The following is a 27,108-nucleotide window of genomic DNA, read 5'->3' as shown; positions in this document are numbered from 1 at the left end:
CCTTTGCCTTCTGTGGTAGCTGAAGGCACACAGTGGGGACGGCGTGCAGCCCACAGAGCTTGCTCAGAGATCGGGCGTGGGGTGTCCGGGAAGGAGAGCCGGCAAGGAGGAGTCTGAGGCTTGCCTTGGAGCAACTGTTAGGAAGGACCTGCCATCTGAGATGGGGAAGCTGTCGATGGAGTAGTTTTGGGGGAGGACCAGGAGTTGACTTTAGAAGACCTTGTGTTAAGCCTCTGTGTTTATAGCGAATATTCCACCTGCTTCCAAAATGGCTTCAAAGTTACTTATACTGAAAGCCCATACATAGTCCATAAAACTCATCAAAATTAACAACATAAAGGGACACCTGGGTGACTCAGTTGGTTAAGTTGCTGCCTTTGGCTCAGGTCATGATCCTGGGGTCCTGGGATCGAGTCCCACGTCGGGCTCCTTGCTTAGCAGGGAGCCTGCTTCTCTCTCTGCCTTTGCCTGCCACTCTGCCTGCTTTTGCGCTCCCTCTCTCTCTCTCTGGCAAATAAATAAATAAAATCTTAAAAAAAAAAATTAACAACGTAAAGGAAGGGGAAGGAGATTTGAATGATGACTTGCCTACTTGAAAGGTTTTCACTCCCAGTATATGGGCAAAAACATCTTTATGAGAAAATGATGATGTTTGAAATAGTGCAACAAATTAATTCCTTTCATTTCCGTCAATTGAGTTATGATTTGTTGCATCTTATATATTTATTTCTGATTCTCCAGTTCTCAGCTCTGATTATCTATTTATAAGCTGTTCCCATATGAACCCCCCCCCCCTCTTTTTTGAGAGAATGAGAGAGAGAGAGAGAGCATGCTTGTGCACTCAGGCTGGGGGAGAGGCAGAGGCAGAGAGAATCCCAAGCAGGTTCCATTTCCAGAGCAGAGCCCGATGTGTGGGGCTCGATCTCACGACCCTGAGATCAGCCCTGACCTAAACTCAAGACGACTGAGCCACCCAGGTGTCCCCATATAAATCCTTCTTTCCTTCCCTCTCCTTTTGTCATTAACATCTTTAACAGGTTATGGGAAGCCGTGACCAAATTCAAATTACTCAATTTTATTACTTGCTAATTGCTCTGGGAGACTCTGTTTGCAAAGAAACATATGAAATTGTTCACAAAATTAGTTTGTGTCTTTTGTGCAGATCCCTGGCCAGCTGCCCCTGGAAAGTGGGCAGACGTAGTCCCACGTAGCACAGTGTACAGAATCCCTCTTCCTCCCAAATCTCCCAGCAGGCTTCCTATAGTATCTGGAATTTCCAGGGACGTCCAGAGAAGCTTCTAAGCTTGCTATTCTCAGCTTTTTACATTTACCTTCCCAACGCTAATTACTCCGAAATTGCCATTTGTGAGTTAATTCTGACTTTAATGTTTTGGTTGATGAGTGACCACATCACACTTCTGTGAAGTTGAGGCATCTTTGCATGATGGTATTAGCAGAATTATTTGGATGTCTGCTGAATTATGTCATTATTATGTCCCACAACCAGTCGAGGAGAAAAGGCTGAAAAATGTTGATAAGAAGCCTAGGTTTCATAAGCTTAATATGTATGACCCAAAAATGCCAGTCATCATGTATGCACCGGCCAGTGAGCCTGTAGCCCCGTGTGGATGTTCTTTGATCTCCAGTAGGCCAGTGTGTGTTCAGTGAGGAAGGAGAAGGCGAAGATACGGGTTATGTGTCAAGTGACTATAAATAGACCTTTTATAATTTGTTTGGATCCCTGGGAACAGAAGTCTGCACAGAACTTATAAACTCAATTTTCAGACTTTGGGATTACAGTCTGTGAGAAGTAGGGCTGCCTCCATGTCACCTTGAGGGAATCTTGGACGCTGCATCTTTTGAACTCTGAAAGCATTTTGCCTGTAAATCTGATAAGGAAGTTAAGATTTATTGCCTTGCAGTATTACTGGTACTACTAGATTGAAATATCCCTGGAGGAAAGATACCTTGGGGTGCTTGGGTGGCTTAGTTGGTTAAGCGTCTGCCAGGTCATGATCATGATTAGGTCATGATCCCGGGGTCCTGGGATCAAGTCCCATGTCCGGCTGCGCGCTCAGTGGGGAACCTGCTTCTCCCTTTTCCTCTGCCACTCCCCGCCCTCTTTGGTCCATCTGTCTCTCTCTCTCTCAAAAAAAATCTTAACAAAAAGCAGGGGCCTTGAGGAATACTTAAGTTTTTTTCTTTCTTTCTTTTTTTTTTTTAAGATTTATTTATTTGTTAGAGCGTGAGAGCACAAGCCGCGGGGAGAGGCAGAGGGAGAAGGAGAGGGTCAAGCAGATTCTGCACTGAGCGCAGAGCCCAGTGTGGGGCTGGATCCCACCATCTGTGGTCATGAGCTGAGCCGAAATGAAGAGTCTGACACTTAACTGACCGAGTCACCCGGGCGTCCTGAGGAATACCAAGATTTTTAAGACCGGTCAGCCTAGTGCCTTTCTTGGGAATGGCACTTGTTCCTTCCAGTATCATATTAAGTGAAAGGGTGGTTCATAGGAGTCTCTTAATGTGAGGTTAAGGTGGTGTTGCTGAGAGTGGATTCTGGGGCATGAAATACTTTAGATCTTGATGAAGACCCAAAAGTTCGTTTTCGCTTTTGTTTCCTTTGCCTTCGGGGACATGTCTTGAAAGAAGTTGCTGTGGCTGATGTCAAAGAGGTTACTGCCTGTGTTCTCCTCTAGGATTCTGATGGATTCCTACCTCCTGTTGAGGTCTTCTATCCATTTCGAGTTTATCTTTGTGTACGGTGTAAGACAATGGTCGAGTTTCATTCTTCTACACATAGCTGTCCAGTTTTCCCAGCACCATTTATTGAAGAGACTCTCTTTTCTCCACTGTATGTTTTTTCCTGTTTTGTCGAAGATTATTTGACCATAAAGTTCAGGGTCCATATCTGGGCTCTCTACTCTGTTCCACTGGTCTATGTGCCTGTTTTTGTGCCAGTACCATGCTGTCTTGGTGATCACAGCTTTGTAGTAAAGCTTGAAATCAGGTAATGTCATGCCCCCAGTTTTGTTTTTCAACATTTCCTTGGCAATTCGGGGTCTCTTCTGGTTCCATATAAATTTTAGGATTGTTTGTTCCAGCTCTTTGAAAAATGCCAGGTTGATCTGGATGGCACTGAAAGTATAGATGGCTCTAGGCAGTGTAGACATTTTAACAATGTTTATTCTTCTGATCCATGAGCATGGAATGCTCTTCCATCTTTTTGTGTCTTCTTCAGTTTCTTTCATGAGTGTTCTGTAGTTCCTTGAGTACAGATCCTTTACCTCTTTGGTTAGGTTTATTCCCAGGTATCTGTGGTTCTTGGTGCTATAGTAAGTGGAATCGATTCTCTAACTTCCCTTTCTGTATATTCATTGTTAGTGCTTAAGAAAGCAACTGATTTCTGCGCATTGACTTTGTATCCTGCCATACTGAATTGCTATATGAGTTCTAATAGTTTGGGGGTGGAGCCTTTTGGGTTTTCCACATAAAGTATCATGTCATCTGCGAAGAGAGAGAGTTTGACTTCTTCTTTGCCAATTTGAATACCTTTTGTTTCTCTTTGTTGTCTGATTGCTATTGCAGGACTTCTAGTACTATGTTGAACAAGAGTGATGAGAGTGGGCATCCTCAATTGTGTTCCTGATCTCAACGGGAGGGCTGTCAGCTTTTTCCATTGAGGATGATATTCATTGTGGGTTTTTCGTAGATAGATTTTTATGAAGTCGAGGAATGTTCCCTCTGTCCCTATACTTTGGAGGCTTTTAATCAGGAACGGATGCTGTATCTTGTCAAATGCTTTCTCTACATCAATTGAGAGGACCATGTGGTTCTTCTCTCTTCTCTTATTGATTTGTTCTGTCACATTGATTGATTTGGGAATGTTGAGCCACCCTTGCATCCCATGGATAAATCCCACCTGGTCATGCGTGGATAATCTTTTTTTTTTTTTTTTAAAGATTTTTTCTTTATTTATCTGACAGAGATCACAAGTAGGCAGAGAGGCAGGCAGAGAGAGAGGAGGAAGCAGGCTCCTTGCAGAGCAGAGAGCCCGATGTGGGGCTTGATCCCAGGACCCTGGGATCATGACCTGAGCTGAAGGCAGAGGCTTAACCCACTGAGCCACCCAGGTGCCCCGTGGATAATCTTTTTAATGTACTGTTGGATCAGAATCCTGGAGCACACCTAGAAGCTTCCCAATTTTCTTCTTTATAAATCTGACTACTGGGGACATGTGCTGAAACTTTCTCAGAGCTGAAGAAGGCTCATCTGTACACGTGTGTGTGTGTGGGGGGGTGCTTCTGGGATGGCCCAGGATGCTGCTTGCCAAACCGTATGCCCAGCTCCAGCCAGTGACGGCTTATCCTAGGAGAACAGCTCACAGCCTAGTCAGTGCTGCTCTGTAACTTCCATGGGCTGATTGGTGATAAAAACCAAAACCACAACTAAGAAGGAACAGTCTGTCTTACCCACTGTTGGTCAGTGCTGATAGTGAGAAGTGCTTGAATTTTAATTTGATGGTGGTAACATTGATACCAGACTGGATCTGCAGTAAAGGGGTCTGGATTCTAGCTCCTGGTGTTTGACCTTGGGTGCATTACTCTGACCCCTGTTTCCTCAACTCTGGAAATGAAGGCTCTGACTAAACAGTTTAGCTTTTTATTTTTCCTCTGAAATGCAGTTATTTAGTAGGCTTAAAGCACAAATGGTAAGGACTATGTGCCTTTCTTACAAAAGTTTGCAAAGTGAAAAGAGCAAAGTAATGGATGAAGCATTCCGTTTTGGTTTTGCGACAAATCTCATTACCCCTTTAAATAGCATCAGGTCTTGACTGCTGCAGAGAAGGTGTTTGTTAAAGCTCCGTAATGATAGGCTGACTCAAATCTAAAGATCACAAAGAACCTTAAAGGCATTAATTACCCCTTACATCACCACGATGGAGCAGAGATGTATTATTATCATTTTACTTTCACAGCTGGGTAAATCAAGGCACAGAGACACTTTAAATTGCTGGTAACTTGGACAAGGTCATGGTCAGTGGTAGAGATGGAGAGAACTGTAGCTTCTGGCTTCTTCCTCCAGGTACGGAGAATGTCTGGATTTTACTTACGTTCTTCCTTTTAAATATTTGTTAACATCTGTAGAGTGCAACCCATCGAGACTATGCCTCTGCAGTAAAACAGGAATTCAGGTGTGGGGCACCTGGGTGGCTCATTTGGTTGGGTATCGGACTCTTGGTTTTGGTTCAAGTCATGATCCCCACCTCCAGCTTTGTGCTCAGTGGGGAGTCTGCTTGAGATTTTCTCTCCCTCCCTCTGCACCCTCCCACCCCTCGGCTCATGCATGCGTGCTGTCTCTCAAATAAATCTTAAAAAAAGAAACAAAACAAATTTAGATCTAACTGGATTGATAAGCAACTCTGTCTTACCTGAGTTCTTATCTGGAGGCTGGGGATGGTGATTGGTAGCCGACCACCTTGTGATTGGGGCTTTCTCAGTTCAGGGGAAGATCCATTGTTGAGAAATAATTTTACTGTCATCATTCTTACGCTTTTTTAAATTTTTGATACTTTTGATATTTCACACTGATTTTTGTTAACCTTGCATAATGTGACCGTATATTTTGTGTGATTTGGTTCTTTGGAATCACCTTATGGTGGACTTGAACTCTGATGTCTCTCCTGTAAGATCCACATGAACATTCTTACCTTCTGTTTTGAGAAATAAGTATAATTCATGTACCATAAACTTTACCTTTCAAGGGTTCAAATCAGTGGTTTTCAGTATATTCGTGGAGTTGTGCAGCCATTACCACTGTCTGGTTCCAGAATGTGTTCTTCAGCTCCAGAAGATAGTGTGTGCCCAGCAACAGTCACCTCCCTGCCACCCCTCCCCCCAGCCTCCGAGAGCCGCTACTCTAGTCTCTGTTTCTGTGGATGTCCCTGTCCTGACTGTTGGACATAAATCATAGGCCATGTAGCCTGTGACCATGTAGACCGCTCCCAGTTAGCATCATGTTTCCTAGGTTCATCCATGTTGTGGCATACGTCAGTCGTGGACTCCTCTTCATGGCTGCGTGATACTCCATTCTGTCCTCTTTCAGTCCTGCCTGGAATTAGCCTTCCTGGAAGGTGTTACCCTGTGTGCTTTCTCCTGTAGCACCCCTCCCCCCAACACAGAATCTGTGTGTGCTCCTGTTTTAGGTTTCCTCTCAGGGTCTTTAAGTAGAATTCCATCTAAGTGGTTTGTAGGGGTTTTGAACTTTAATTCTGACACTTTGTTAAAGTTCTTAAGTGTCTGAAATACAGTGTTGTCTCTTCTGTGCCCCCACATGTTAATGAAGTGTGTGTTACCTGGGGTTCTTCCCAGCTCTGGTACATACCAGTTTCTACTTCATCTGAAACCTTGGCTGGAGATCCCTTCAACCATTGACTTGTTTCATCAGGGATCTGGTAAGGGAGGCTCTTTGCCTTCTTTCTTTGGGCTAAGTGCACACCTCTGCCACAACCATAGCCTGTCTGGAAGATGAGAATATGGGCACATCCAATTTCCTTCTCCCTGCTTCTCAGAAGGCCTCTTCTCTTTTATGTTGTAATCAGCCCAGTGGTGGCCTGCAGCCCATTCCTCCCCTGAGAACACCCGCCATCTTCTTCTTCCTCTGAAGAGTCTTTCAGACGCTGAGGATAGTTATCACAAGATAATTAACTCAAATCCTGGCAGCCTGCTGGTAAGAAACCTTTACTACCAGTCTTTGCTTCTTTCTGTTTTTCACCAGAAAGCTTGCATTGTCAGGAACATCACCAATTGGAATGTGACCTCCAGTGAAACGGATTTGGAAGATTTGTGAAATTTACATTTTCCTGGCACAGTATTTCTGCTGTGATAGAATATACTTCTCAGCAAGCTTAAAGGTGACATTCAGACAGATGCCTTGATTTTTCTTGACTCAAGAACAGTAACAATAATGAAATGAAGAGTCCTGGATATCTTCAGAAAAGTTGATAGGTTTTTATCAGAAGTATGTGGTATCAGTGGGTGATGTCTTTGTTAATGGTGTAATAGGACTTGACCGGTCTTTGTATGCGGTCAACTCAAGAGTTACTGTATTCTCTTATTGAATAATCCATCTGTTTCATTTAAATAGCTTTATTTTCATTGTTTCACTGACCAATGATGAATAATATTTGCCTAGATCACAGAGTATAGAAATGTCATTAATGAAAGGTATCAAATCACTGCATTTTAAACAAAAAGAATGAGCAAAATGTAGGGGGATCTGAGTTAATTAAAAATAATGCTGTACAAGGTCTGCACATTTAACCTTAAAAGTTGAGAGATTTTAAGCTTTTAGGTGCAGATAACTCAGTGTTCAGCATGCTCTTGGCATGATAAACTATGTGTGGTGGATACTAATGCAGAATTTTACAACAGTGGGTGAAGCTTGGAGAACTGCAAAAAACTAATGTGATTTAGTATCCACAGAATGCTGTATTCTTCCACTGGCAGCATTGATTTACTGAAATCTTTATCTTTCCTTAAAATTGCATTCACACTTTTTTAAAGAACAAAAGATGCATGAGGTGAAGGAATTCAATTGGATAATTTCTAAGACTCTTTTTAGGTCTAAAATTTATAGATTCTCTACAGGCTGTTCATTTATGGAATTACAGAATAGAAATTCTGAGAAATTAAATAGAAATTGAATAAATCGAGTAGATGAAGAATATAAATCCCACAAACCATATTCTCTCAATATAAGTAGGTAAAAATTAAAAGTCAAAGATGTACAACTCTAATGCCACAGGGGAGTAGGCAGTTAAAAATCTAATGAAACCATTATTTACTTGTAAATTCTTTGAAATTATTTTTTAAATTTTTTTCTTCAGTCGTCCTCATAGAAAATCATCGTTCTATAGTTTGCACCTCAGAGGGGAGCCTATGGGTTAATGATTAATCAACTAAAACATTGTTTTGAGCATAAGATGAGAGTCCCAATTAAATAGCCTACATTATTTATCTGAACACTATCTTTTTAACCGCCCTCTTTATTAGCATATTTCATTTTTCTTCAGGAAGCGAGGGAGCTAATGTTCACAGTGCACCTGCTCTTGGCTCTGGGTTTGTGGTGCATTTTGCCTCTGATGTCACTAACCTTCCCGGAAGTGGAGTTGTAGACTAGCTACAGAGAGAGGCAGGGGTGGTTCTGCATGGGGAGGGAGGGGTGCTACCCTCCAGTGATGTTTTGGAAGTTCATGTGTTTGTTTTGGTTTTCATAATAAATTGGAGAAATACAGCACTTCGTGTTCGGGAACATGGTTGCTGGATGTCCGGCATGTCCAAGTTCATTTCTCACAGTGCAGAGTTGTTCCACTGGACTTTCACTTAGGTGAAAAACATGCATAATTATCTGAGCCAAGAGCTGGTTTCATTTTGCAAATGAACACACAAATTTTTTTTTCCCCCATAACTACAGGCTACTTTGAAATTTCTAGGAAAGCAACAGGCCAATAAACCAAGGGAAGTTTGTGCTTTATTTTGCTCAGAGCTTTGTCAGAAGATTTTGGCCATTTAGAATCACTGATGGCAGCACCCCAAATGCATTTGAATCCACACCAAAACCCCTGGCCCGGGTCTGTGATGACACCGAGACACCGAGTGTGATTCTTTGCAGTGCACATATTGAATGGCTTCTACAGTAGATGCAGCCGGGCATTTGCATATTGAAACCCACATTTTTAAACGTTGCAAATTACTTTCATTTTTCTCCTTGTGTTACTAGTAGGGCATTATATTGCTTCTTGTGACACTGTGTATGAATTTTGTTTCAGAATAGTGTTGAAAAGGGGGGCTTTGGATGTGGTGATATTGAAAGCCTGTACTATAGTGTATGCTTTAAGGCATGAAAAGCATAGCTTAAAAATAATTCTCCTGGGGCTGGCCGGCTCTGTTGGAACAGCGTGCGACTCTTGATCTTGGGGTCGTGGGTTCGAGCCCCACGTTGGGTGTAGAGATTACTTAAGTAAACTCAAATGAAAGTAATTTCCATTCTCACTGTCTCTCCTTTAATGTACTTCGCATGAGTCCAACCCACAGACTGCAGTTTTCCTCGATGCTATGACTGTCACTGTCCATTTCCCAAAAAGGTCTTCTGGTCGCTAGCTCATAGGTGAAAACATTCTAGTTTCTTCTTCTGGGCCTCGGGGTTTGATACCATCATGAGACTTTAACTCCATTCCTCAGATAGTTGCTGTTTCTGAGAATGCAGGCGGCCTTCCCAGACTTGGCCCGAGGGGGTTCTGGATCTCTTGGGAGGCCTCCCCTCTGTACGGGCAGAGTGCCAGAGTGCCTTGCCCCCCCCCCCCCACAGGCAGCAGCTGCCTGGTGTCTCGGGCCCTGCTGGAGGCCAGCTGGGTGACTGGCCAGGGACTGGGAAGAACTTCTTGCCTCGTCCTTGGAACCTGGTTGAGTGAGGAGGAGGACCAGGATGTGGTCAGCCAGACCAGGCTTAGGCGAAGGCCCTGCTCTGTGAGCTCTGTGTTCCTTGTGGCTACATTGTGGCTACCTGCTACCAGATCCAGAGCTCCTGAGGACGAGCGGCTCGCAGGAGACCAGCAGGGTTACCAACGTGCACCCAAGCCCTTCCCAGACTTCCCAGTCGCCTGCCATTCCCAGAGGGTTCCCCTCCACGGGCATATCCACATTAGCACCCGCGTAGCCCAGCTTCGCGGGATGGGGATGAATACATGACAGAGCCTGGGCGCCTGTGTATTAGCTGTGCTAAGTTGGATTCAGGAGCGCCGTCAGCGTAAACTTGAATTCACACGACCGGCTGCGTGGGCGAGGCAACCTGAACGTTAGCGTTTCCTGATGTTTCTGTTTTTAAGTGGAACCCCAGGATGTCACTTGAACACAGGTTTAGCTCTTTTGTCGTAAAGGATTTGGGATTGCCGGCGGCTTGGCTGACAGCGGTATCTGTCTGTACTGATGCCTAGGACAGGAGGACACCGAGGTATGAGGCGTCTCCTACCTGGAGCCTCCCGTGTCCCTGGTCATCTGCAGGGGAGCTGCAGGGCTGCGGGAGGGCCGGGGGCATCACCTTCCAGGAGCGCCTGCCTCGTGCGCTGTCACTCGTGAAATAGCTTTGTTTCTGAAGGAGAGAGATGGCCGAGCCTGGTCTCAGGTGCAGCCCCTGGCCTAGTACCTGGTCCCTCGTGGGTGTGCCACGCTTGGCAGCTGTCTGACCGGGGGCTGCGTGTGGGAGCCGAGGCCGTGGCTGTGGCTGTGCACCGTGCAGCTCTGTCAGGCCACCTGCCGAGTAGAGGATCGGGCTGGCCGAGGGCCATGTCTCAGAGGCTGCACCCCACCCCGAGTTGTTAATTTCCACCATGAGTGCGATGAGAGACACACGGGGGTGTATTTACCCAATGCAAATCGATACCTTGACCCAGACTTATGTTTTTCATCTTTTACAATCACATTGGCCTAAGGCTTCTGGAGCGAGTCAGTTTCCTTACCGGAGGGTGCCGCACACCGGCTAGGTGGGAAGCGCATTTTTAGGGCTCTCCGAGTCGGGAAAGTGCCCCGGCTCGTGTCCTGGTGCAAAGGACCGCTCTGGGAGGCCATCCCAAGGTGAGAGGCTAGCTTTTTCATTGGCAGCGGAAGGACAGATAGACTCCCGTCAGCCGCCGGTGCTCAGGCCGTGGGCAGAGTGTAAGCGGGGCTCAATGTGGGCTTCGGCCCCGGACACAGGACGTCTGTGCAGTCCCTGTTTAAAACCGCTTTGTAAGTCAGCATTCAAATCTCACTGGCCTACACGTTTTTTTTTCTTTTCTTTTTCTTTTTCTTCTTTTTTTTCTGAAGAGCCAATCTGCTCTTCTCCCAGGGCCTACTTTATTCTCTTTCCTCCTCTAGAATCCTACGGGCTCACTCCTTTTTATGGGGCTACAGGTCCTGGTGAAATTTGAGGCTCCCGGAGCTGGGGTCATAAGCTGGGGCCCCTCAAGCTTGGCTTCCCTGGTGCTTTGTCGTGTCTAGGACAGCGTTGGTGCATTGCTAGTGGGTGGACAAGGGGGTCCTTCACTGTGGAGACTCTGTCTGTGCCCAGATACCGTTCCGCCTCTGTGAAATTGGGTGGTGGAACAGCTCTGAGATTTCCTTTCTTGGCAGAACTCAGGAACTGTCCAGAACCACTTATGCCTCTCGGATCCCTGGGGCCAACCACGTGAGAGCTGTTTCCGAGAGCCGTCCTGTCTGAGCTCGTGTCTCCGGGAGGATCTAAGCTGCACCCAAAGTCTCTCGGAAGTTCGGGGGGTAGCAAACGTGATAGGGGCCTCAACGCTGCAGAGCAAAGCCTTGTTTCCTGGGGTGGGCGGGGGCTTTGACCCAGAAAGAGCCAGAGTTCTGTTACCCCATGTAAATATTCTGCCTTTGTAAGAGTTAAAAACTTTGGGGGAGTTTTCAGTGTTTCGCTTCCCAAGTTTTATGAATATGTTGAATAGATGACTCAGAACTCACTTGGCTCCCACTTTTGACATCAGCCGTGTTATTTTCACCACCATCCATCTGGCTGCTCCCGGCTGCAGAGCTCCTCATGCCCATGCGCCTTCTCCAAGAGCCTCAGGGGACTTCAGGTCTCCGTTGTCTTTGTATGCCCAGGACTCGGGGCATAGCTGACGTGCGGCAGGTGCTGTGGAAATCCTTGTCATGAATAAACGCGTTGGTTGTGTTCGAATTCCTGTACTCGATACAGCTCTGTGGGAATATGGATGCTCTTTATGGATGGTAACAGTGGCAGTGATGCAAAGCTGATTCTGTTACCTGGGTAGGGGCAGCCACACTGTAAAGTGCCCATGACATTGCTCCTCCGTGATTTCCTTCCGCTCCTGGCATGGCTGGGTGAAGACAGGTATGTCTTCTGAGGGTCTCTTTTTCTCCGTATACGCTGTCGTCAGTGTTTCCCGGTTCTCTCTGTGGTCTCACTCTGCGTGTCCTTCCTGGGGCTGCTTCCCTGCAGTTCCGCCTTCCCGTGTGGACTTCCGTGGACGGCCGGATGCCGAGCCTCTCCCATTGGACGCACACATGTCCCGGGCTCAGAACCGCCACAGCTAGAACTGCTGAGCTCGTGAGTTCCACTCCAGCTCTTCCCATAAATCATCTGCCCCGTCACCAAGGTATAAAACCAGGTCCTCTGCCTTGACGTCTCCTTTCCATGTCTTCTTCTATGAAACGGACAGCGAAGAGGAGCCCGGAGGGTTCACCTGCCGCCATTACTGCATTCACTTCATTTCTTTGCTCTTTTACGCTGAGTTCATTTGGGTCTTTTCACCTCATACCTGCAGGGTGGCTGTGACTTTCTGACTTGTTTTTCTCCCAAGGTCATGCCCTTTATTAATTGATTCCTCTGACACAGGGCACCTTCCCTCCCTTCACTGCCACAGCCACACTCAAGACATTTCCAGAAGGTGCTGGGCTCTTCCTGAGAAGAGCCTTCACTGAGTGGCCTGGCTCCTGCCTCCTGCTCCTGGAATCCTCTCTCCCCATGGCCCACCGGTCATTGTTAGCCTTAAGGACAAATGGATACCTCCAAGACTTAAAGACTTTGCTCAAATGCTTCCTTTGCTATTAAGTCTCTTAAGGTCCTTTGCAGAAGTAGCTTCCTTCCTGACAGTCCCTACTTCTTGGACTTTTCTTATATTGGACATTTCTCCTCCTCCAAGACTAGAACCTCACCTTGAGAGCAGTAACCGTGTCTCACTCATTTTTGTATCCCTAGCGCTATGCCTAGAAAACAGCTTTTTTTTTTTTTTTTTTGCTCAAAAAGTGAAAAAAGTTTGTGCCGAGTACAGTAGGAACATGGGGTGTTTTCTTTTGTGGATCCTGTTGGTCGGTCTCCCTTAAGCACAGGTCCATGCAGCAGGCTAAGGAGGTGGTTGTGACGGAGGCACAGGAACTTATCTTGCTTCCCATGCGGTCGGCCTGGTTGTGACCGGGACTGCCTCTGTGGTGTAGTGTTTGGGGCCTAGGAAAGGTGAACCCAAGTATCCCCTCCTATCACTGCTATCTGAAGTTTTCCCAGGGATGTCTCATGCATCTGTGATCAGCACTGCCTTATCCAAGCTAACTTACTCCAACCACAAGTGTGACTTGGACTCTCTGGTTCTTTTCTGGGTAGGGTGAGAGGGTTTTGGAAGAGGCAAAAGGAAGAAGAAATTAGAGCTCCAGAATTCTGTAGATCATTTATATATTTTCGTTAAGTCTTCTCTTGTCTTAGAATCAAGTGTCTGTGTTGTGGTTGGTTATATTAGCAATGATCATGGACCAGCATTCCTAAACGTGGGTTTCACCACTTCCTGGGGCTTCCATAGCTTCTAATGGGTGTCCTGGCCCCCAGCATGTTTGATTTATCTCTGCTGGGTCAGCCTAGATCAACTTGGACAGGTTCAAGACCAATGACGACTTCTTGTAGCTAAGGGGATCAGAAACCATCTGGTTTCAGCTGGTTGATAAAGAGTTAGAATATAAATAAAGAGTTAGAATATAAACCTACATTATATTATGATACAGGCTAGACTTTCCATCTTTCTTGAATTTGTTAATTTGAGAGCCGCTGGAAAGAACTGGGCTTGGCAGGTGTGTGTGGTTGTAGGTGGTGGGGGGTAGGGGGGAAGTGGACAGAAGCTCTACTTGCCTTTGATCTTAATTCTTAACCTTTACTCTGGAAGTTAAAGGTTTGTTCTTCCTCATGGGACTTTCAGTTTAGGATAAAATTGTGGTTGATGTCAGAAAATGAAAAGTTAAGCTTTCAAATGACCAAGTTGTGGGTTGTATTAAGAGCCCATGCTGTTGCATCCCTGGGTGTCCAAGATTTCCTTGATCCTTACCTAAAATAGGGAAGTACCGACAATGGTCACTGCCATTTGAGTCTTGGTCCAAATAAATCCTTGACTATCAGAGCTTAGCAAAGTACAGTTTGCACAGCAACAGGCACAGTCACAAGGCATTGAAGTCACAGTCTTGACTGGTCCCCGGTTGCCTTTGAGAGTGGCAGGAGATGTGGCTTCTTTGTTAGCGGGAGCCGGGGTCTGTTGGAGGAGACCCTTCTTGTGGCTGCAAGGACCACTCCTGCACACTGCTTCCGCGCCATTCTATGCTGTCTTTTCCTCTCTCTCTTTATCCGAACGCTTAAACCAGTCATCGTGATTCTCGGCAAAGGGCCAAACTCACTTTTATGTGTGTTCTTGTTACTTTTCATGCAGATTTCAGCAACGTCCCTGATGTCACCACTGGCCTGAAAAGGAGTCAGACCGATGGCGCGCTGGCCCAGGTCCCCCACGGGGAGAAAACAGGGCAGACATTCGGGGTAAGATGCTGTCCCAAATCCAAAAGAAGGACCGGGCTGACAAGCATGAAACCCCCCGCTTCACCCGAAGTGGGGAAAAGAGATGGGGTTATCCAGACCCTGGGTCTGTCTGCTGAAACAGACATTTTTCCCTCTTAATGGAAATAGTTTCCTTATTTATTTGAAGCGAAGTGTGTTAGGACAGTTTGACGAGGACAGTCTATGCTCAGGAATTCTGAAAGTTATGGTCAATGACTCTGCTGCTTTCTTTTCTTTTTCTTTTTTTTTTTTTTCTCACAGATAAATTATTTTTGGAATGTTGTCACTTTGTTGTAAAAATATCTAAAACATAAAATTTGGTATTCTTACTATTTTTAAAGGCACATCGCAGTGGTGTCAAGGACATTCACAATACCGTGCGTCCATCGCCACTGACCCATGTCAGAACTTGCTCATCATGCCAAGCAGAAACTCTGTACCCGTTAGATGGTATCTGTCCATTCACAGCCCCTCACCCACCCCCCCGGCTCGCCTGTTTCACATCCCTCGTGGGTGGTTCTGCTGATATTTGTCCTTTTGTTCTGGCTTATTTCTCATGGTGTAAGGTTGTCAGAGTTCATCACGTTGAAGCGTGTGTCAGGACTTCCCTTCTTTGGAAGGCTGGATACTGTCCCGTTGTGTGTGCTGCGTCTTGCTTACCCGTTCGTCTGCTGACGGGCACTTGGCTTGTTTCCACATTGGCCTGTTGTGAGTACTGCTGCAGTGGAGACGGGCATGCAAACATCTGCGTGCATCTTTGTTTTCAGTTCAGTTGGATACGCATCTGGGAGTGGAACGGCTGGGTCACGTGGCCGTTCTATGTGTGGCTTTTTCCCTGTGTCCCACAGGGCTCGCACCATCGTCCACTCCCATCAGTGGTGGGTGAGGGTCCTGATTCCTCCGTGTCCTCGCCACCTCTTGTGGTAGTCCGTGCCTTGCCTGCATTTTTAATTGTCCATCGAACATCCTTTCAAAAATGGTCTGCCCTACCTGACCTGTTTTAATACGCAGTCCAGTTTTAATTGATTTTGACCTTATAACTGTGTTCAATTCCTTGCTTTTGTCTTAGATACAAGAATGGAGATATATAAGCTCTGACAAGTATTTTAAGGCAGCTTACAGGGGCGCCTGGGTGGCTCATTCGGTTGAGCATCTACCTTTGGCTCAAGTCATGATCCCAGGGTCCTGGAGTTGAGCCTTGAACGGGGGCGGGGGGTGCGGCTGGGAGGTGGGGGTCCCCTGCTCAGTGGGGAGTCTGCATCTGCATCTGCCTCTGCAGCTCCCCCTGCTTGTGGTCTCTCTGTCAAATAAATAAAATCTTTAAAAAAAAAAAAAAAAAGACAGCTTACAGTCTGCTGGGTTAGAGGCTACCACCAGGGGCCAGTCGCTTTGGGGAGAAGCCGTGGGGCACAGCCCTGGGTGATGGTCCCAGGGAGAAGGGGATCGGGTTGGAGCCTGCCCACAGCGGAGCAGGTTGTGGTGGCCCCTGAGCTCTTCCCTCCTCTTCCTCACCCCTCCCTGCGTTTCTCCCCCATTCCTGATCCACCTCCTCCACAGTCCCTCCTCTCATCTTTCTGATTCCTCAGATGAAACACTGGTCTGGCTGTGCCCCAGGATGCAGCATCTTTTACGGAACTGAGATTGTCCACAGTTTTAGCCTTGTGCCTCTGTTCGATCTCTGGGGGATTAGTTGTTTTTGGGACCCCGACATCATAGCTGATAGTGATTATTATTTTTTTAAGAAATGCATCCTAGAGCATCATCTGGATGTGATTTGATTGCTTTGTCTTAAATTTTTGGAAAAAAGGTACCTGTTTCTGACCCACTTTAGAAGCTCGGCTGTCTGATTAAGGTCAGCGTGTCCGAGGGGCTCTGGCACGGTGCGGTGCTCAGGGGAGATCACTTAAAGCCACTAGGGGTGATGAGCTCCTCTCCATTGTAATCTGTTTGAGTTCCACTTTAAAGTTCTTAAGGAGGAAAGGAAATTCTTTTTCCAGGTTTTATTTTAACATTCAATAAAATAAATAGGCAAGAAGTTACCACGTTGAGGCTATTCTCAACTCTGTCATTTAACAATGCCTGTCATAATGACACAAAGCATTTACCAAATGAACGTTGGAGCATCAGAAATTGAAGAAAGGAGGAAAGGTTGCGGTTGGACTTAAAATTGGAGCTGACTGAGCTTACTTTTCATTGCTAAAATGCTTAGAGGAAAAAGCAAATACCAAAGAGGGGCCCTTGGGTGGTTGCAGTCAGGTAAGTAGTGACTCTTGATTTTGACTCAGGCCGTGATCTCAGGGCTGTGAGATGATCGAGCCCCACATCGGGCTTTGTGCTGGGTGTGGGGTCTGCTTGTGAGTCTTTCTCCTTCTCCCCCACTGCCCGCTCATGTGTGCTCACTCTCTCTCTCAAATAAATAAACTTTTTAAAAAAGATAAATACCAAAGAACACAGAAGACAAAAATATTGAAAGAGAATATCATCATGGTGAGCATTGCTGTCAATCCCTCTTAAGTCCAGAGTGGTCATCATCCTTTTCCAAACCTGAAGGTCGTAATAGGTCATAATAACAGACTTCAGGGCATTTCTCAACAATCCCAGTGTAATGCCTGGAAGTTACTTAGTTCACACATTCTTTGTTCCTTGGAAAAGAAGAATCAGAAGTAATTACTTTTGACCATCAGAAGTAATAATTGGTATGTATGTTAGTGAAAACAGAGTTTTGAATTTGAGAATTAAAAGACAGGGGCACCTGGGTGGCTCAGTCGGTTAAGCATCTGACTCTTGATTTCGGCTCAGGTCGTGATCTCAGGGTTGTGAGATCGGGCCCCACACTGGGCTCTGCACTGGGCGTGGAGCCTGCTTGAGATAGTCTCTCTCTCTCCCCCCCCTCCCCGCCCCCCCCCCCCAATTCATGCTTGTTCACTCTTTGGCTCTTAAAAAAAAACAAAAAGAAAACAACAAAAAAAAGTTTTGTTTTGTATTATTATTTTCAGCCTCCTGGAAACATCGGGGTGTTCCTAAAAGCAATCCTTTTCTGTTTTCCGGTGGTGGTTTGGGAGTTGGACGACGCGTGTCCCGGTGCTGGGCATGGATCTTTCGAGCTCAGCCTGGGCGCTGCCCCATGGTGCCCATGGGAGGTGGTCGCTGCTCCGGAGAGAAGACCCGCCTCTGTCTCCCGAGCTTTCCACTCTGGCACATCTGGCCTTCTCAGGGGTCATTAACTTCTTTTCAGATTAGACCCCGGTTGAACCTGAGTTGTTTGGGATATTTTACTAATAATATTCTAGACTTTGAAATAAGGAATAATTTCCCTTGAAAATCAAATGCAGCCTGGCTTGATGAAGCACAGCTGTAAGTGGGGCTTTTGACAGCCCCGCAATTTCTGCAAATGGCTCATAATTGATTGCCTTCTTGCTCCTCAAGGGTGCCTATTACTGTCACAGCTCTTTGTATGCCCCTGTCAACCTCTCCTGTGTGCGGGCTCTTTCCTCCCCCCCAGTGTTGTTAGCAATTAGCTGGCACTATTGTAACAGTTCAGATTTTGAAAGGAATAAACAGTTTCTCTTTGGGTGAGGGGGCTGAAAGAGTTTCTGGGTTGTTCCGGGAACTTGAGGTGGGCTGAGCAGGCTCTGCAGAAATTCGGTTTGTGCTCCACTTTCTGGTCTCCGAGCTGGCTCTGAAGCTGGGGCACTCTGTGGCTTTGTCATCCTTGTGCGTGCCCTGACCTGGTGTCTCCCCAGAGCCAGCAGGCTCGGCATGGGGTGGAAATCCAGAGGAAGGGGGTGCGTTTCCCCCACCCATTGGCGCTGCCTCGGACGAAGAGCTTGGTGGCGCTAGGACGTCCTCGCGAATGTGACTTGGAACACCAGTTTGGAATTTTTTTTGTTGCCTGGGGATGAGAGCGAGAGAGCGTGCATCCTACTCGTTTCCCAACAGCCGGCCGTAGATGTAATCCTTTCTCCCAGAGGGAGCAGGTTCCTTTGAACTTTTCCTTTCTATGTACAGCATGTAAGTAAGCGGGGGCTTTGATCCCAGGGGGTGCCGATTCTGATCCAAACGTAGGCATGCTTGCATGGTTTCCTTTTTCTCTGTCTTGAAAGTTGATTTTGCTCTGAAATGTCTATAGGTTGTTATGCAGACGGGAAGATATGCCTTCTTTCCAGGAGGGAATCCTGACTGTAATCTTTAAACACTCTCTGCAGCTAAGGATGCGAGAATTTCTTTTGGATTCTAGTTTCTCTGTAGCACTGTCTACTTTTCCTTTCTCCTTCCTACCTTGCAAGGGTTTTTCAGTGGTTCTCTGCAATAGTTTGGTCCTTTTGAAATATACCGGAAAGCCCAGAAATTTCAGATATTTACTCTAAAATCCACTTGAAAAGAGGGGTTAATTTGAAGGCAGTAAATAATTTTCTGCTTTGTGCCATTTCATTGGAGCATAGCACATGCTAGTATCAGACTTCATGCTGTAAAAGAAAATCCCCCAAAGTGAAACCGTTTTCTCTGAGGTAAGCAGAGTTTTTACTTTAGTTATTCCTGATTAAATGTTTTTTCAGCTTTTTTAGAAGAATTTTATGTAATCACCTAGTGTAGCTTTGGCAGTGATTATTTTTATAGTTTGTGGGCGTTGTGTTGCTAGAACAGAGAGCATGGGAATCTGGAGATACACAGCATGACGACTGTGTGTTGTGCTCTTTGCAATTTAATAACGCTTAAGATCTGTTTTGCCCTTTCATTTGTGCAAGGTGGAAAAAAGGGCCATGCACCAATGGTTAGGTTTTAGAACACAGCATGAATATAACTTGAATTTAATGTTTAATGCCTGTTCGCCCACTTATCTTCACATTTTGTGTTTTTTACATGAATTCCTTTTAAGAGCTTGCATTATCTAAGAAGCGAAAGGAAGAGATTCTTGGACATATAATCTGTTTTCCTGCACGCTCATGTTGTACATATTTCTACCTTATCTTTGAATCTCCTGCATTGTTTCAAGGTCTGTTTGGTCGTAAGTTACTCTGGCTAGAAAGTGAAATTAAAATAGAATTTCTTTATAAATCGTGGTCTTTCTACATGGCTGCTATTCTGTCGATTAATATGATCATGATCTGTTTTAAAGAGCTAAATATACCTGTGGTAAATGCATGTCATTGACAGGATCCCTGACATGTGAATGAACAGAGACATAGAATCCTCTTAGCAGGGAATGTCGTGGCGTCTGACCTTCTCCAGGGGTGAGACTATCCTCCTTCGCAGTGCATGAATCCAGGTGGGCAGCTGTATAACGGGAAGAGGTCTCAGCCTCACGGTTGGCAACCTGAGCCTGTGTCCTGGCCCACCGGGCTTTACCATGGCATGCCCTGGGGCAAGGCGCCCAGATAGCCTCAGTGTCTATCCTCACTTGTGAGGGAACATAACAGTGCCAGCAGCCCTGTGTTGCTCAGAGGATTGTGCATGGTTATACACACACCCCTGAGAGCTTGTTAGGCAGAGACGACATTCTTCCTGATGTGTCTCCCGCACTGACAGCGCTCCGGGTTCTTTCTCCTTCTGCATCTCTAACACGTGGCTTACCCGCCTTCGATGCCTGCCCGGTCTTCCTGAAGGGAGAATCTGGCGGTCAGATCCTGCTGAGCTATCCCAGGACACGAAAAAGAATTGGGAACGGAAGCCCTGGCAGTTGGGTCCTCTTAGCTGTGGGTCACAGGCACAAAGACCCAACCCGCCCACCCTCGGAGCTAGTCTGTCTTGTGCAGAGTGCCGTGGACAGACACCCTTTTCTTTAGAGCTGCTTCCAGTGATTCACGGAATAGTGTCTGTCAGGTCTGCCCTTCTCTTCAGCAGGAGTGGGCTGTGAATATTGAGAAGCTTGGTGAAGCCTGAGACATGGCCCCTTGGGAAGTCTTACAGACTCGCACCTTTTGCAAGAGCAGCGTCTCTTCAGGGCCATGGGCTCAGGCTAACACAGATCCAGCTGAGCTGAGTTTTCTGCCCAGCTCTCAGGTGTTCTGCGTTTCTAACACCGTGGTACGCCCATGTGGCAGGGACTTGGCGGCAAGTTTGTGGAGTTGTTGGAAGCAACTGTGCTTAGTTTCTGTGGGAGTCCAAAAGTCCATTTGATCTCTTTGGAGCTGATTGGAATTTTTTTTTCTTTTTTAATTACTAGTTTCCTAGCTCTAGGGGTTAGTGCCCAGCTCGTGGTCTGTCCTCATCTTTAGGGCTGATGTGTCAGGAAGATGCCGACTGTTTGGTGTGTGTGGCAGGAAGGGACCTCGCAGCTTCATGAAGCACGCAGAGCCCTATCCTCTTTGTTGGGCTCTTCTGCGGGGTTGGAGATGGTACCCACGGTGTCAAATGCGAGAGAGAGAAAAAGAGGGGAGAGAGGAGAGAGCGGGGAGGGAGGGAGGGAGGGAGAGAGAGAGAGAGAGAGGCAGGCAGGAAGAGGAGGAAAAGCAAATCTCCATGCAGGGTGTGGGCAGGGCCAGCTGGAAGGGGTTGGCATCGAGAACAGGGGAACCCTCTGAGCCAGGAGCTACATGGCAAGCAGTTTGGTCAGGGAGAGTCTGTCCAAGGGAAGGGGGACAGACAGTGGAGCTGACAGTGCAGCAGTGAGGAGAAATGTTGCTGGGGTTGACTTCTCTTCCCTTTCCCAGATGCCACCCTACCAACATGGCCACGGGGCTGGGTCCTAAAGGGGCTTGTGCTGGGCCAGTGTGTCCCTGGGCACAAGCATACTGGAAAATGGGAAGGGGGTTGCTGCCACGGGCAGAGCTGTGAGCTCTCCAGAGCCCAGAGACACAGCAATTGCCAACAACATGGCAGTGCCCGATGAGCGCTCAGCCGTCTGTGCCTTTGCCAGGAAGGCTCTAGAAGCTCAGAGGCTGGGGCTGCTTGTCGGGTGAGACTGGCTGGGGTGTGGGGGCCACAGGGAGCCGTGCTCGTGTGCCCTGTATGGGCCAAGAGTACATGTGTTGAGGCAGCAGAGCGAGTGGAGCCCAACAAGACTGGTCTGGAAGCCGGGCTGTTGGGTGTTTGTCCCCGGGGTGCTGGCCTGGGGCTGGCCGTGTACTGGGCACAACAGTACCAGCTCAGGGAGGCTGGACACCTTCAGGAGCCCCTTGGGCCCTGGCTTCCCCTTCCCGTCTCGGTTTCCCTGCTGGCCTCTAACTTCCTCCTGTTTGGCCTCCCCCAGCCCCAACAGCCCTTTCCTTCCTGCCTCCCTCTGGCCCCTGCTGCTGCCTCATTCTCCTCAGGACTTCGCCCTTCACCCTGGTTTCCTGGGAACAAGACCGAGTTGTCACGGGGAGTCGTCCTGGGAGTCCCTCAGGGAGGAAGGAAGAAGCCGGAAGGCGTCAGGAGGCCATGTTGGCACCGCGGCGTGAATCAGCGAGAGGGCAGGTGGGCTTGTCGCTGGATGGGGCTCTGGAATCCACCGGCCGTGCCGAGGGGTGATTCGACCCCCTTCTCAGGCTGTGGGGACCGTGACTCCCAGGAAAGTGCATGAGCCTCCCCGGAGCCCGGCCCCATGAAGGCTTTGCCCCGAGGTGCAGAGACTCTCTCTAGACATGGGGACTGTCTTCCCACATTGGTTTCGGGTGTGGGCCTCTCCCGGCCCGTCCTCTCCTTTGAAGCAGTGGGGGCCATGACTTTGCTCCCAGCGTCTCCGAGAAGAGACTGGAAGAGAGTACGTTTGTCCTCTCCGAGGCCAGGCAGAGGCCCACGTTTGAAGAGCAGCCTGCCAGCCACTGCCTCTCCGGCCGTGGGTGGCAGAGAGGGACCCCAGCTGGGCTCCTCGGGACACCTCCCCAGTTGCCTCGTGCCGGGCAAGGGTTGGGGGGTGGCGGGGGTGGAGGCAAGTTGCCTGCGGTCTGCGTTGGTTGCTGAGCAGGCCGTGTGCTCTTGGATGTGGTCGCGGAGGCGAGGCTGCCCCCTTCCGTCGTCTTCCTCCTCCGTGGTGTTCGGCCTCTGTGTCTCCAGGTTCATTTTCTTTCTAGGCTTCCTGGATTGGAGACAGAGTAATTTCAGAATCCTCTTCCTTTTTGATGGAGAAGAAAGCAGGGAGTCTGAGCGGGGAGGCGCGGGCCAGACCCCACCTTCAGTAAACCCCACTTGTGCATGTTCTCAGGGGAAGCCTGCTGGGCGTGGGTGGTCGCTGGGTAAGAACACGTGGGGTTGGTCCCCACGTCTGACACCGAAATCCTTTGTCCTTGGAGAAGTCCTCAGACGTGTGCATCTGCACATGGAGGGGTGGTTCGGCTGGTCGTGGGGGCCCGTCCTGCCTCTGTCTGTGCTGCTCTGACACCTCAGCCAGCCTCGCTCTCTGCCCCAACACCCGACCTGAAGCCGTCTTTTGCCTGATGTGACCTTTTCTTGTGAGTACAGGGAGCTGCTTAAAAGGGAAATAAATTCTAGAAGAAACCATTTAGAATTAGCGCTGGTGGTTGTCCTTCACATGGTTAATGACGTTAAAACCTGTAGGATTTATGGAGGCTGAAGGCCATGGGAAGTGAAGGTGGGGTGGTTAGGTGCGCTATTCCCGTGTCTGCGCCAGCCGTGTCCTCTCTTACCTGCTTGAGAAAAATTCGAGTGGACTTTTGAGCGACTGATGAAAGTGAGGCGTCCTCAGGAAATGGCTCCTGTACGTGAGAAGTCACTGCAGTTCTAGTTCTGTTCAGGACATTCCCTCACAGGTTTCCTCCTCAGGAATTCGTGGGCTGTGTGTTCATGATTCCAACATTGAGTACAGTAGTCTAGCTTCTGTCTTGACTTAATATTATTAACATTACAGACTTCATTATCAGGTACTTACAGAATGAAAAGCATTATGTTTCCTTTCTTTTCCCCTTTTTTTTTTTTTTGGACCTTGAGATCCTGAAATCAAGACCTGAGCAGAGATCAAGAGTCGGATGATTAACTAGCTGAGCCCCCCCAGGCGACCCTAGCCCTATGTTTCTTTAGCCAAGTGACATTTTGAACTTTGTCTTTATCTTCAGGTCTGATTTGTGTGGTGGGCGTGTCAGGACTAAGGTCTTATTTTAATGTGTGAAGAGACATTGAGGAACATTATGTAATAAGAACCCCACCCTAGATGGCATAAACCATTAGGTTGAGACCAAGGAGAATATTGGTGGTGGTGGTTAGAAATTCCTGCATAGTTGACACCAATGACAGCATTATGCACTGGTGTTCTAGCATTTTCAAAGTTTTATTTTCTGTAATTAGTGAAAAAAGGTGATTTCTGTGGGAGGCGGGGGCATACATTTCAATCTTGACCCCAAGCCAACATTTCATAGAACTCCCTTCGGTAAAATCAGCAGCTGTCTGCGGGACCAGAGGGTGGTTGTATGCCCAGTTCAGGGGATGAGTAGGCAGCAGACAATCCCGTGGTCTCCCTGGAGCTGTGGAGAGGACTTCGCCCCCGAAGGCTCTGCTGCTTGTTCCTCTCCTTGTCTTTTGAAGGAATAACGCCACAGTTATGATCTCATTTTGGCTGCCAGTCTTTGGGTGCCCTGAGTCCTTATCTGTCTTACCTTCAATATATACCAACAGTGGGGGTTGGTGTAGGATCATCTCTGTTCCTTCAGTCATCGGGACCTCCCCTATAAAGGCATTCCCTGATGTTAGCCGTTGGTAGGAGGCCTGAGACAGTCATGTCAATGCCTCCATTGAAGATCCTGTATGCCAGAGATTGTAGCCCCGGGAAGACCTTGCTTGTCCTGCACGAGCACAGATGTATCCGAGCCTCTGTACATTCTCTTCACACCTCTCATTACTCACAGCAGATTCTCACCTTTTAATAATGTCCCAGCCCCACACGGCAGCTGCTTTCACTTGCTGAAAAAGTTCTGAGAAGTTGTTCTGAGTCATTTTGCAATTTCCTCTGTAGTGCCTGCCCGGAGCCGACTCTGTGCCACTGTGGTGGGGGGTGGCAGGCGCTAAGGGAGTAGGGGTTTGGGGACCCCGCGGGGAACACTTCACCCCCTTCCAGTACTAGCCTCTGACTCCCCAGGGGAGAGGTTGGATTATTAGTTTCATAACTCAGTCTCCTGCTGTTCTTGATAATAGCACGAAGGACCAAGCAACACAAAATATATTTGTCACTAATATGGGAAAACTGAGGGCATGGTTTTCGATGCCCCCAGTTCTGTCTTTTCTCCTTTCCATTCTTCTGTTTGTTGTCACGCCTCCCTATCCCTTCTTCTGTTTGTTCAGCCTCCAAGCATCCCTCGTCCTCTGTGACCCCCTTCCTTCACACACTCTGGGTCTTTGCCGCCACCTAAGTTCTCTTGTGTTTTCAGAAAACAGCTGTCAGATGAGGAAGCTCTTAGATGTGCAATTGCTTAGAAGTTTCTGGCTTGGCATTGCCCTGGCTGGGGGGTTCCACAAGTGTTGGGACACTCGAGGAGTCCTGCCAAGGGGCTTCAAGTTGGCTTTGAGTTGGCTCTGAGTTGGCTTGAAGTTGGCTTTGGAAGGTTCTAGAATCTAGTACCTTCATGGTTCTTCAGCCATGACATAAAGGATGATGAGCTGAGAAGACTGGCCTGGGCAGTGTCAGCTTGTTGTTTCAGACACCAAGGTGGGGCAGGGTGTCTGCCTAGCAAGGTCTTGAATACAGTGGTTTTACAGATAAGTTTCTGCGATGGAGAGACTGTTATCAAATTAGTCATCTCAGGTGAGATTTAAAATCAGTTTTCTGTGTCTGAGGCTTTAAAATTTTTTTTTTAAATTGGCATTCTGTCATGGTCATGGTGGTCTCTGATGTCTTTTGGTTTTGCTTGAGCTCCTGCCTGCCCGTGTGTGCTACCATAGCCTTCCACTGTGCCCTGTGCTCCTGGGGAAACGTGGCTTTGATTACTTTGGATTTATTGACTTGCATTTTCTAGAAGGTTGATCAAATTGCCAGTTTATCAAAAATAATTGTTGTCCTAGTTTAAATTTTATGACCTCATTTCTATTATTGAGTCTGTGTTAGATTTTTAGAGATTGGGGGTGAAGTCTCAGGTAATGTGTATGAGGCAAATATTGTTCTGTATGAGGTGATTGATTTGAGGTCCTGCCAACAAGATACCATCCAGAGTAATGGAACAGACTTGACTGTAACACTGCTTAAATGGGGCGCCCGGGTGGCTCTGTCAGTTAAGTGTCTGACTCTTGGTCTCAGCTCAGGTCATGATCTCAGGGTCATGAGATCGAGCCCTCTGTCAGGCTCTGCTCTCAGCGCAAAGTCTGCTTGGGATTCTCTCTCTCCCTCTGCCTCTCTCTCTCTCTCAAATAAATCTTTAAGAAAATAACACTGCTTAAATCTAGCAAAAAAAAAAATTAACTACAACTAGAAGTAGAGGGGTCCGCAGGCTGTATCCGTGCTCACTCCAATAGCACTTGGCAGTATCCAAGCCTAAGAAAGGTAGTCAGGATATTAACAAGTAATTTACATTTCATGTTTTTGTGATTTTTTTTCTTCCCAATGCTACAGTTTTTAGATACCAGATTCCAGGTACTATTTTCAGCCAAACATGAGAAGTGACAGTCTAAGGGTTTTTAAGTCCAAAGGGGATGTGGTAGGTTTCAAACAGTTTAGAGGGCCTAGCCTTCTCTCCCTACCCCAGCACCATTTTTCCTAAGTGACTGAGAGCCATCTTTGACCCATGCATTGGAACAGCAATTGGTAGAAGTCTGTGTAGTTACGGGCTTCTGGATGGCTTAGTCCGTTACGTGTCTGCCTTTGGTGCAGGCTGTGATCTCGGGTCCTGGGATTGAGACCTGTGTTGGGCTACCAAGGAGCGAAGAGTCTACTTCTGCTTCTCTCTCTCCCTCTGCCTCTCCCCCGCTACTAATGCTCACACACACTCTCTCTCCTCTTTTGCTCTTTCTCAAATAAAAAATAAAAAGTAGTTACTAAAGGGTTGCAAAGGTATGAGCCACCAGAGGGGGTGAGGAGAGCCAGCTCCTGTCCTCCTACAGCTCCACTGGGGTCAGGCAGGGCTGTCAGCCACCTTGGTTTGCTGTGCAGCACGCGATCTTAGATGGTGAAGTTTAAGGGCTCAGGAAAGTTTTTAAAGGATGCATAATTGGCTTCAAATTCGGGCAGGGAAAGAGCCCCCTTCACTCTCCACGTCAGAGCGTATACTCTGGTTCTTCTGTCCCAGAAAGAGAAATGATGGCTCGGTTTCTTCTGGAGACTGTTGGAGGGCCGCTGCCAGGTTGCTGACTGTTCTGTGCCTCCCTCACGGGTGGCCGTGTGTGGACTCTGAGGGTCCCTGTGGCCCAGGCTATGCCAAACAGTGTATTTGCAGTTGATATTTGGAGAGCTGGATAGAGAAGGGAGAAGATCCCCAAGAAGGATTTCATCCCTTCCGATAATACGGGGGAAAAACAAATAGATGTGAGTCTCTTAATTTGCTGTTGCTGGAGCGGGTGGGGAGTGGAAAGACATGGGACCGAGTGCTGGAGCCTCTCGCTGCCTGGTTCGCCTTAGAACAGTCTCCTCATCCTCTGAATCCCCATATCCTTATCAAAAAGATTAGGACTGTATCTCCAGGATAGCTTCAAGGAGGTAAAATCAGAGAAGAGCCATGTGTGAGAAACAGCTTTGGAAACTACCAAGGGGCACCAAGCCAGCGTGGTGGGGGGACCGCTGTAGGCCCGGTTAGTCCGTGTGGCCGTGAACACCCTCACGGAGAAGACTCTGTGAGACAGGCAGACCCAAGGCTTTTGCGAGGCCAGGATGGAAAGACA

At 47.6% G+C, this 27,108-nt stretch overlaps 1 protein-coding gene across 4 annotated transcripts in view; it reads left to right on the top strand.

Moving 5' to 3' along the window:
* Positions 1–27,108, top strand: part of TIAM2 (TIAM Rac1 associated GEF 2) — a 228,139-nt gene that overhangs the window by 173,938 nt on the left and 27,093 nt on the right. For 2 of the 4 annotated variants that reach the window (XM_045080146.1, XM_045080147.1), the window contains one exon: positions 14,255–14,358. The exons of 1 other annotated variant lie outside the window; for it this stretch is intronic. In XM_045080146.1, the coding sequence (XP_044936081.1) occupies positions 14,255–14,358 (104 nt within the window). Of the gene's footprint in view, positions 1–14,254; positions 14,359–17,977; positions 18,388–27,108 lie in introns of those variants that run through there. One more of the 4 variants, XM_045080148.1, reaches the window with a different exon arrangement.

The sequence above is a fragment of the Mustela putorius genome, unplaced genomic scaffold (genome assembly GCF_011764305.1).
Source record: "Mustela putorius furo isolate JIRA1106 unplaced genomic scaffold, ASM1176430v1.1 tig00000450_pilon_pilon_pilon, whole genome shotgun sequence".
Lineage (NCBI taxonomy): Eukaryota > Metazoa > Chordata > Mammalia > Carnivora > Mustelidae > Mustela > Mustela putorius.
Note: the sequence above shows the minus strand (reverse complement) of the source record. Positions and strands in the feature narration are given on the sequence as shown.